General features: G+C 37.0%; 1 protein-coding gene across 3 annotated transcripts in view; it reads right to left on the bottom strand.

Moving 5' to 3' along the window:
- LOC150076529 (uncharacterized) overlaps nucleotides 1-12,223 on the bottom strand; it is a 437,825-nt gene that overhangs the window by 60,994 nt on the left and 364,608 nt on the right. For all 3 annotated transcript variants that reach the window (XM_090387824.1, XM_090387826.1, XM_090387825.1), the window contains one exon: nucleotides 6,945-7,097. In XM_090387824.1, coding sequence (XP_090243950.1) covers nucleotides 6,945-7,097 — 153 coding nt within the window. The remainder of the gene's footprint in view (nucleotides 1-6,944; nucleotides 7,098-12,223) is intronic.

Here is a 12,223-nt window from a genome sequence, read left to right as displayed (position 1 = left end):
ACGCCTCTAAAGATGTATAATGTAAGTATCTATCAGATATATTTTATATTTAGAGTTGAATATTTGTTAGAAAGAATGAATGTAAAGCAATAAACTTTTGTAGCCTAAAATATGCCTAACAAATAACTGTATTGTTTGGTTATAAACATGTTGTACCTATATTGATTGAAACATGCTGTAATACTGTGCTATCTTCCAGTATTGATAAATAAAATTACAATAAAAACAGAGAGAGAGAGAAAAATAAAGCTAAGCTAAATTTGGGGATGGTCTACATTCACACATGAGAGTTATTCAATGAGGGCAGTGCCAGAAGTTTATCAAATGTTAACAGGGAGCTAAGTGATTTTGTAATAACTGAGAGCAAAGTGGAGGAGAAATTGTTGAAGTTAAACATAGGGAAGGCACGTAGGGGTGGATGGGATCTATCCAGTTATATTGGCAGGGTTGTTAATGACAGTAAAGATAGTATGCTACTCCAACTGGATCTAGATAAGTTGGGAAAATGGGCTGAGAAGTGGCAACTGAAGTTTAACATTGACAAATGCAGCAAAGTACTGCATATGGATAGCAATAACCAAAGAGAAATGTACCAACTGTGTGGTACCACACTCAGGGAAGTAGAAAGTGAAAGAGACCTGGGGGGTAATTGTGCAGTCAAATACGAAGTTCGCTGAGCCGTGCAGACGGGCTGCCAGGGCAGGTCATGGAGTCTTGTCAATGATATCTAGGAATTTTGCTAGCAGGGACAGGGAGGTGATTATCCCGTTATACAAGGCAATGGTCAGGCCACACCTAGAGTACCGTGTACAGGTCTGGAGGCCTCATTTTAAGAAGGATGTAGAGTTGCTAGAATGAGTACAAAGAAGGGCAACAAGATTGGTGAGGGGAACAAAGGGGATGCTCTTTTACAAGAAAGGCTTAAGTCCTGCAAATTGCAGCACCTGGAGAGTAGGCACCTGAGAGGTGATCTGATTGAGGTGTATAAGGCCTTGAATGGGTTGAGCAAGCTGAATGCTGATGGGATTCTTCCTCTTGCTCAGACTAAGAACCTGAGAGGACACAGTTTCAAATTGAGGACTGCTTGGGAATTTGCTCATATATACAGCCAGTTCCTAAAACAGGTGACAAATCCGTTCCATCCAATTACATACCCAACATGATTTTTACCTCCAGCAAATCAATGGTTGTTTCTGGTCAAGTTTTAGGTATAGAATTTAAAATCAATTATAAAAATTTCCGATCATGTCTCAGTTTTAAGATATGGATTCTGTACAGAGATATCATTACTGTTTGAAATACAATTTTTAAACTTATTAACTTTTGTGTGGTTTTGTTTATTGGTCTAAAAGTTAAGCAAGTAACATCATTACTGTTCTTGCATTATAGTATATTTCGATTCTGATGCACCTTTGCAGACAAGTCAGTATTTTTATTAATTTTATTACACCATTCAACTGTTCTAGATATACAGGGTGTCTCAAAAATATTGGTACAAACGTTTAGGGGAGGTAGGTAACATCTAAAGGAATGTGAATCGCATAGAAACCCATAACCAGAAACGTCACGGGAAAGTAGTAGCAGAAGCACAAATGACACAAGAGAGTAATTAGTGGCAAACATTTATTTGACATAATATTAACAATGGAGTATGAGATGGATGCATTTCATGATGTTACAACAGATGCTTGAAGGTTCCACCATGAGACGCGATGCATACGTGACACCGACGCAGCATGGATTGGCGGACACGGTCGAACACACCTGGAGTTTCTTTGACAGTAGCAGCAGCAGCGCAGACAAGTCTCGCCACGAGATCCATTTCCATCTCATTTCACAGGCGATCATTACACAATAGATTTGAGGGCCCCCCACAGAAAGAAATCAAGGCTGGATAAATCAGGTGAGAGTTGGGGCCAGGCAACGGGTCCACCACAGCCAATCCATCGATGTCCAAAACACCAGTTCAAATGGTCACAAACACATCTTCCATAATGGGCAGGCACCCTGTCATGTTGAAACCCAAATGTTGCATCTCACATTTGCTGGAACATCGTCAAGTAACCCTGGTAGAACTTGTTCAAGAAAGATCCAACATTTAGGGGAGTTCATGTGGGATGGTAACAGGTATGGGCCGACTAAGCAGTTACCGACCATACCTGCCCACACATTTATTGCGAAGTGATGTTGTGCCACATGGGGACGCACACCGTGTGGGTTGTCGTGAGCCCACACGTGAGCATTGTGCTGATTGAATAAGCCTTCCCGAGCGAAATAAGCCTCATCCGTGAACAAAATGTAGGCTGGAAAATTCAAGCCTTGAACACTTTCTAGGAGAAACCACTGCGCAGAAGCCACGCGTTCAGGGGGAGCAGTAACTGAACCCTTTGGAGATGAAAGGGGTGCAAGGAATCGTCATGCTAGACACGCTGTACACCTCAATGAGACACTCCTAAGGCAGAGGCAACGGCACATGTGCTGGTAGTAGGATTATTCTGGATGGCATTCAACACACTTTCTTGCATGGTGGCAGTTCGCGTCGAACTTGGACTGCCCGCACTACTCCTGTTACCTCTAAATGACCCATAATCGCACAAATTTTGATGCACAAGCACAAACAAACGGTGGTCCGGTACACGTCTGTCTGGGAAGCGTTCTCCATAAATTCGTTGAGCGACTCGTCCATTGCCCTCTGCTAATCCATACACTAGGTGCATGTCTGCCAGCTCACAGTTCGTATATCAATGCATGCTCTTCGTGCGGCGACTACCGCACCGTGTACCGACTTACAGTGACGTTTCCGGTTATGGGTTCCTATGCGATTCACATTCCTTTAGATGTTACCTACCTCCCCTAAACATTTGTACCAATATTTTTGAGACACCCTGTAGTGTATGATAAACTACGCTACAAGAATTCACCTTCTGTTCAAATTTACCAATTGCTTTTACTGTTCTTAGATTAATGCATTGTTAAAAAGCACAGAACTTGTATCAATCACCCAGACAACTTCTGCTATGCTTGTGGACACTTAACCCCAAAAACCCAGAAGAAGAAAATATACAATGCCATATTCATTTGGTTGCATATTCATTGTACTTCAGCTGCAAGATCGCTGACCAAGAAAAAAATTGGGCTCCACATATCTGTTGCATTACTTGTACAATGAATTTAAGGCTGTGGTTACATGGCTAGCTGAGTGCATTACCTTTTTGCCGTCCTTATGGTGTGGCACGAGCCCAAGAATCATTTCGATGACTGCTATTTCTGCATGACAAAAATAAAAGGTATTTCCAAAAAGAGCAAGAACTGCATCAATTATCCCATCAGCAATTAGGCCAGCAATTGCCTGTGCCACCAAAATCTTGGGGTATTGGAAGTAGTGATGAAGGTACAGAAGAAATCGTTTTACCAGATGTCGCAGAACCATGTACTTCACATGATTTGGACCAGAAAAAGAAAAGGCCCCACATACATTGAACATAAAGAATTAAGCGACTTGATCAGAGACTTGGGCTTACCCAAAGAGAAGGCTGAAATATTTGGATCCATATTACAACAGTGGAACTTACTCACCAAAAGTACAATATACCGCAAGCGAAATGAAGAGTTTCAAGATATTTTGCAATGGAAAATAACACGCGTGTCTTATGCACGAACTGAATATTGATCACAATACCTCTGAATGGTGTTTGTTCATTGGTGCATCAAAGGTAAGTTTGAAAGCAGTATTGCTTCATAATGGAAATACTTTACTATCAATTCCTCTTGTTCATGCTGTTGGCCTGAAAGAAACATGATAGTATGTCCTAGATTCTTGCTGCTATACATTACAATGACTATGGTTGGAATATACGTGGTGATCTCAAAGTGATTGGACTGCTTGTTGGGTTGCAAGGCGGTTTCACTAAATGCTGTTGTTTCCTGTGTTTGTGGGATAGTCATGCAACAGCCAAACACTACTTCTTACAACACTGGAACAAGAGAGATAAATATATTCCCAGCAAAAGCAATGTAAAGTATGTTCCATTGGTTGATCCACAAAAGGTTTTTCTTCCCCCTTTACACATCAAGCTTGAACTGATTAAGAATTTCACTAAGGCAGAGGATTTGCATATTTACTGGAAGTGTTTACAAATTTATCACATGCAAAGCTGAAGGAAGGAATTTTCATAGGTCCTCAAATAAGAAAGCTCCTAAAAGATGAAGAATTTCAAAAAAACTGAATGATGTTAAACTGACTGCATGGAGATCTTTCAAGGCTGTGGTACACGGATTCCTCGGAAAGAGAAAAGAGAACTATGAGCAACTGGTGACAAACTTCCTGAAATGTTAAAAGAACATGGGGTGCCAAATGTCATTGAAAATGCATTTCCTTCATTCCTATCTGGATTTCTTTCCTGAAAACTTAGCAGATGTTAGTGATGAACAAGGAGAGTGCTTCCACCAGGACGTATCTGCAATGGAAAAATGATACCAAGGTTCTGGGACTCTGCCATGATGGGAGATTACTGTTGGTTCCTTAAACAGGAAAGCAATCTAGAGTATAAAAAGAAATCATTGAATGGGAAACATGTCTAAGTAACATATATTGTGTGAAATAATTACAACCATGTATGCTGATATTGTATAAAAAGAAGGAATTTAAAAAATGCATATATCTTTTGATGTAGATGTGATAGAATTAAAAGATTGATATTTTCATAATCATTAATTTTGTTCAGAATAACCAACTTTCGTTGCAGAGGTATGACGAAAAAAAATTTTGTCGAGCAGTGTTATAGTCCCATTGCGATTACTTCTACTCTTTCCAAAGTAAGGGAGAAATCAAGTAACCGCCAACTCTTAAACTATCTGGAAATCTTTTATCTGATCAATGATTGCCAGTATGGATTCCGTCAGTGTCGTTCCACTGGAGATATTCTGCCTTGTGTTACCCATCTATGGACAAATTCAATGTAATACTTTGGTGAAACTCAAAGCATTGCACTTGTCGTTTCTAAGGCGTTTGATCATGTTTTTCATAAGTCTTCTAAATAAGCTTCCATTTTAGCTGTTGCACTCTAGCTGTTCTTTGTAATGGATATCCAGTTGTCTCTCTCTCTGACTACTCACTGCAGGTGATGATAGATGGCTCTCTGTCTTCTAACTTCTCCACTAATGATCATGTTCCACAAGGTTCAGTTTTTTCTCCCACTCTTTTCCTTTTGTATATTAATGACCTTCTTCCATTGACCACAAATTCTATCCATAGTTTTGCTGACGATAGCACATTACATTCCACCTTCCAGTTTAAGAAACTTTGCCCTGATCAAACAGCTTCAACTTCTAAAGTATCCACTGCCAAATCCTTAAATGCTGATCATCAGGTAATTCTCCAGTGGGGCCAAGATAACTTAATTTCAATCCTTCTAAAACTCAGTCCTGTCTTATATTTTGCAAAAAGGATTCTTCTGCTCTTATGCTTATCTTCATTGACACTCCGATTTCTAGGCAAGATGATATATCTCTTTTGGGGGATTACTCTGACTTCTAATCTCTCTTGGCATAAAGAACATTAACCCCGGGGGCTCACATCTGGTGAGTATGGGCTTGGCAAACCCAGGGTCCTGAGCTGGATATCATCATTCTTCTCTTTCTTGGTGATTCCTGTCTACTCTCTCTCTCTCTCTCTCTCTCTCTCTCTCTCTCTCTCTCTCTCTCTCTCTCTCTCTCAGGGTAACTCGGGATTTTTTTTTTTTTTTTTTTTTCGGCTGGTGCAACATAAGCCTCGGGCTTCCTTGTACTGTGTGGCTAATAATAATAATAATAATAATTACAAATATTGCTTCCTCTGCATCTGTACAAATTGCAAATCTGCCCTTCCATGGAATATTGTTCCCACATCTGGGGTGGTGCCCCCAAAACCTCTCTCTCTCAGGCTTCTAGATTCCATTCAGAAGAGGGCAGTTAGGTTAATTAATGACTCATCTCTAACAGAGTCTCTCCACTCTCTGTCTTATAGACATACTGTTTCTGCTGCATGCCTTTTCTACAGATACTTCCATGGACACTGTTTTTCTGAATTGGCTTCTATAATTCCCACTCTCTCTTTCAAAACAGTCCAAACACATGCCACCATCAGCCAACATCCATTTACTATCCAACTTCACAGTCACAGAACCAACTTTTCATCTTCCTTGTTTATTCATTCAACTGCTGTTTCTGTAACATCCTTCCTTCGTACGTATTTCCTGAAAATTACAATTTACAAAGTTCAAGTCTAATGTTGACAAGTATCTTCTTTCATCTTTTCAACCTTCATCCCATGCACGGTACTAATTACTACAGATTCTAAAAAAAAAAAGAAAAAAAAGTACCTGTACTTAAAAATGATCCTTGAGAATTAAAAAAAAAAAAAAAAAAAAAAAACAAATCTAGTATGCAAAACAGATTTATTTAACATGATATACTATAAGATAGTAAACTAATTATAAGGAATTTGGGGAGATTTGGTTTTTTCTTTGGCAATTCTTTACTTTTATTTTACTTTATTGTTTATTATTAGTTATATTTTGTAGTTTTCAATAATATACCTATGTAAATCTGAGCAGACACCATTATAGAATTTTTAGTGCGAACCCCCAGGGGTTTGCAAACCACCAGTTGGGAACCAGTGGTTTAAAGATTTATGTACATATGGGTGTAAGCTAGGTAATACTTTTATTCTGGTATAAAAAAAAAATTAAATCAAAATGATTTCAATTCTCATTCCAAAAATTCCAGTCCAGAATTAAGATCACTCTCTCACTAAAAAGAAACAAATTAAAAAAAGCAAAATGTCATAGAAATAAACACACTTCAATTACAATTATAATTTAAAATTTTAGTTTGGAAATTTTTTGATAAGCTTCACAGAGAAAATGTTTTTGAAGACATTAAAAAATAGAAAAATCCATAAATACTTTTCCACAAGCTCTGCAATGGTGACGTCTAAAAGTTACAGTGAAATCAGAAGTGCACAGCTGGCACATTGTAACTCTAGCATCTGGGATCCAAACAGGAGCCTGCTTTCCTAGGAGAAGGTTACCACTTTCGTCTATCTGGTCTAGAGATTGCTATATGGAGGAAATATATATGCAAAAACATAATATATTCATTTTAAGATATGATTACAAATTAGACAAATATATATTATATCACACATAAAAGCATCAAAATTTAGAAAAAAAAAAAAATCCAAATCAATAAATAAATATATATTCATTCTTTAGAATTTTGGAATGAATCAGGGAGATGCAATCCAAGTAGCAAAATCCTGCCCTCTTCCCCAAATGGAGCTTGGGAAACATTAAAAAACAAAATAAATAAAAAATAAATAAAATATGCTTGTTAGTTTGTTTGTTATTTGGATTTTAGGAGCATTAGCAACTAAGGCCATATTGCTCCGGGGATATGCGGTGGTCATTCCCTGACCTTTCCGCATCCTCCGTATTTGGTGGTCAATAAAATATGCACACATACATATGTACACAGTGTAATCATGATTTACGCTGTCTTATTTTGCATGATTTTGAAATAAATTAAACTTCATATTAAAATTAAATAATGCACTACCTATTAGGCAAGCTCAACAAAAACAAAAAATTGAATACTAACTCAAGCAGCAACATTCTTTTAGATTTGAGATATAATGTTGAATGTTTTACATTGCAACTTTTTAACTTGTCCTTTAGGTTCAAATGTTTACATCTTAATTTACAGGTTTTTTTTAAATTTACAGATTACCCATAATTTTTTTTTTTTACTGTACTCTACAGGTACTATAGAACTTTCAGTTGAACGTTTGTGAAAATAATTTTTTTTCTCATACATTTCACTTCAATTTTCATCACATATATCATTTAATCTTATTTATGTTAATTATCAAAAAAATTCTATTAATTTTAATTTATCTGCATAAAATAAGCCAAAAAATCTTACAATGGTGACTATTTGTGTTCGCAAAACACATCCCTCCAACCCCGAATTTTAATGTATTTCTATGGAATAATGAGTATTAATTTGCACAAATTTTGGTTTATGAGCACGTTCCAGGAACACCCACACAAAATCACAACCACTCTGTGTATGTGTTTTAATCTTATCTGATAAACATTGTGAAGTGAAATTCAGGAAAGCCTCTTACTTCTTAAAACGATGTTATATTGATTTGGTTAAGCAATGTTTGTTAGTTTAGGTTGCCTCGATTTGCTTGTTTTTAACTTTGAAAAGTTTAATTTATTTTAATTTTTTCTTTAATTAGGTATCTTATCTCAAATTATAATCAAATTTCATCTAGTTATAAGAACCTTTTAGGAGCTTTTAAATCTCAAGAGAATCAAATAATTAAGAATGGAATAAACTCAATTATTAGAGTACTCATTCTCCACTGGTTTGCGATCTAATGTGAATTATTTCATTCATATGGCCGATAATTCAAGTTTCTAAGTCGAATTTTGAAAGAAGGTTTAATGTGAGATGTACTTCATTTATGCAGAGGTGGCGAGAAATTTTTTTGCAATGTGTTGACAACTCCATCTGGAAGTTACCTGATGACATTATTGTAGTGGTAACCAACTCCTTTCTTATAATTTTCACTGCCAGTGAATTTAAACTGACACCCAAATGGGCAGTCAACTGTGCTTTTATGTATCCATATGAAGGAAATATTAGTGATGTTTGTGTTCTGAAAAACCTCTATAATTGACAAGTGATTTGACAATGAAAGGGTACAATGATTTGAAAGACATTTCATGCGAAAACCTTAAGATTGTAATATTATTATCAGTAATATTCAAATACTCTGAGTGACCACTTTAGATTTACAGCTACCCTATTCATGATATAGAGCACTGAAGTAACTGTATCCTGTGTGCATACCATGCAACATAAAACAGGTGTGAAAATATAAAAGGATGCTGTATGAGTACAATTCAATGTGAGAATTGACAAGGCAAAGGATTTTTCAAGTGTCAGAAACTGTAGCATCGCCACTAGAGGTTTCACATTCATTATAGACAAAATAAACCTACCGTTTGGTCAAAATATACACACCTCCAAAGATACTCTTCAGAGTTGAAGCAGGTATTTGAATGTTAATTAGACCTTCCTGCCTCCACCCTAAGTCCAAGAAATTCAGAAAATGGAACACCCATTAAATCAGTTATCAATTTTAGGGTGAAATTCAATAAAGTTTTTTTCAAGCTGAACCTATCATATCATCATCATCAGCCATTTTCAATCCACTGCAGGATGAAGGCCTCTCCAGCAACTTTCCAGTTCCTTCTGTTTTGAGCACTGGCCATCCATTTACTACTCGAAAACTCATGAATTTCATCTATCCATCTCCGCCTTTGTCTTCCAGGTTTTCTTCTAGCTCCTCTTGGGTACCATTCTGTTATTTTCTTAGTCCATCTGTCATCATGTCTTCGAGCTATGTGTCCTGCCCAAGACCATTTTAGTTCTTTAGTTTTGATAAGAATGTCCTTTACTTGAGTTTGCTGCCTAATCCATGTGTTTCTCTTCTTATCTAACAGTCTGATTCCCAATATAATTCGTTCCATTCTTCGCTGTGTAGTTCTTAGCTTCTCTTCCATTCTTTTGGTGAGTGCCCAAGTTTCACTTCCATAAGTCATGGTGGGGAGTATACATTGGTTCATTATTTTACGTTTCAGACAAACTGGGATATTGCTCTTCAGTATGTGACTATATTTCCTGAATGCTATCCATCCAAAATTTATTCTTCTCTTGACTTCCAGCCATTTATCATTATTACAGCTAATAACTTGTCCCAGATAAGTATATGACTCCACCTTTTCAATTACTGCTCCTTCAATCATTATTTCCCTTTCCGTGGCATACTTGTTCATCATTACTTTTGTTTTAGCCATATTCATCTTTAGTCCAAAATCCTTACTAACTGTGCATAACTGATTAAGATTTTCCTCTAATTCTTTGGGATCGTGGCTCATGACCACAATGTCATCTGCAAATCGTAAATGGTTTAGGTACTCTCCGTTCACATTGACTCCTTTCTGCGACCAGTCTAATCTTCTGAAAGCTTCCTCAAGGGCAGCAGTAAACAGCTTCGGAGATATTGTGTCTCCTTGTCGAACTCCTTTCTCGATTTTAAATTTGCTACTGTCTTTGTCTAGTCTAATAAAGGATGTAGCACTCTCATATATTTTCTTCAAAATCATAATATATGGAGTATCTATGCCTTGTCTTTCCAGTGCCCGAAACATTGCCTTATGCTGTATGGAGTCAAATGCCTTTTCATAATCCACAAATGCCAGGCATAATGGTGTTTTATATTCATTTGCTTTCTCCATTAGCTGTGATATTACGTGAAGGTGATCCATAGTTGAGAATCCTGTCCTAAAGCCAGCTTGCTCTTTCGGTTGATTCTCATCAAGTATTCTTTCTAATCTGTTAGTAATGACCCTTGTGAACAACTTGTAGATATGGGATAACAAGCTAATTGGTCTATAATTTCCAATTTCTGATTTATCTCCTTTCTTATGCAGCAAAACTATGATTGCATTATTCCATTGCTTAGGCATCACACCTTTTCTAATGCACTTTGTGAAGAGCCTTGCCAGTTTTTGTGTTATGTCTCTTCATCCCAATTTTAACAACTCTACAGTAACTTCATCTTCCCCCGGGGCTTTCCGATTCTTCATTTTCTTCAATGCATGTTCTACCTCATCAGGAAGAATATCGGGTATATTGTATGTGTTGCTACTTTGCAATCCATATTCCCCAATGCTGATATCATTCCCTCGCTCCTTGTATAATTCTCTATAGTAGTCTTCTGCTATTTGAATTATGCCTTCTCTGCTGTTTATAAGTACACCATCGCTATTCTTCAGTTTCAGTATCATTTGTCTTTCTGTATTACTGCTCATGGCTGCTGATTTAAATCCTTTGTTTTCCCTTAATGCTTGTTCTACTTTTCTTGTGTTAAATCTTCTTATGTCCTCTCTGAGTCTCTTTCTAATGGCTTTGCATAACTCAGTATACTCAATTTTCTCCCTGTCAGTGTTTTTCTTGCTCTTCATTTGTCGTCTTTGGTTCATCATGACAAGTGTTTCTTGACTAATTTTTTCTTCTTTGGATTTCTGTTTCCCTATAGGTTTCTTGGGCTTTATCACTTTCAGAAAGTTGTAATATTCCTCGTCGATATCTTGGTCCTGAGCAGTCTGCAGAAGCTCAAACTTGTTCTTAAGTTCCAGTACATACTGCTTTTTCTCCTCTTCTGTTATTTCAAAGACCTTTGTATTATTTACTCGAGTCAGTTTTTTCCTTTCCTTTCCTACATCTATATCAAGTGTACATCTTACCATTCTGTGATCACTTCCAACATTTACCTTATTCAGGACGGTAACATCATTCACAATATATCTTCTGTTAGTGAGGATGAAGTCGATTTCATTAGTTGTTAATCCATTTGGACTCTTCCATGTCCACTTTCTGTTCACCCTTTTCTTGAAAAAAGTGTTCATTACTGACAGTCCTTGAGATTCTGCAAATTCCACAAGTCTTTCACCTCTTTTATTTCTTTCACCAATTCCAAAATTTCCTATAGTTCCTCTTTCTGTGCTGTTTTGCCTTTTTCCAACCTTAGCATTGAAGTCCCCCATAATAATAGTGTAGTGGGTTTTCTGCTCATCTAGAAGACTCTCAATTTCAGTGTACATTTCTTCAACCTCTTCATCATCATGGCTCGATGTTGGTGCATAAATCATTATAATCTTTAGCTTGTACCTCTTAGAAATCTTGAATATTAGTCTTGACACCCTTGGTGATGTACTTTTGAATTCCAAAATGTTGTTTTTAAAATCTTTATGGACCAGAAACCCAACTCCACCTTCACTCCTTTCACTGTTTCCATTGGTGTACAGCAGATTTCCACTTGATAAACTTATAAGTGATTCATTTCTTCTTCTTGTTTCAGCCAAACCGATGATATTTCAATTCACATTTTCTAATTCCTTTTCCAGCTCTAATATCCTGTCTTCACCGATGAGTGATCGTACGTTATAACAGGCCAAGTTCAACCTATCATAACTCAACCTCAACTATCGTTGTCTGTTAACTTACTTAACATTTGGATGACTGTCTCTGGTGTAGTGAGATTGTTCCAACAGGATTAGTAGTAGCAAAAGGTACAAGGAAACTAGCTGACAGATCAGGGTGGGCA

This window comes from Mastigoproctus giganteus, chromosome 13, assembly GCF_048544385.1.
Source record: "Mastigoproctus giganteus isolate SK-2022 chromosome 13, ASM4854438v1, whole genome shotgun sequence".
NCBI classification, from domain to species: Eukaryota; Metazoa; Arthropoda; class Arachnida; order Uropygi; family Thelyphonidae; genus Mastigoproctus; species Mastigoproctus giganteus.
This window is presented reverse-complemented; position numbering and strand designations above follow the sequence as displayed.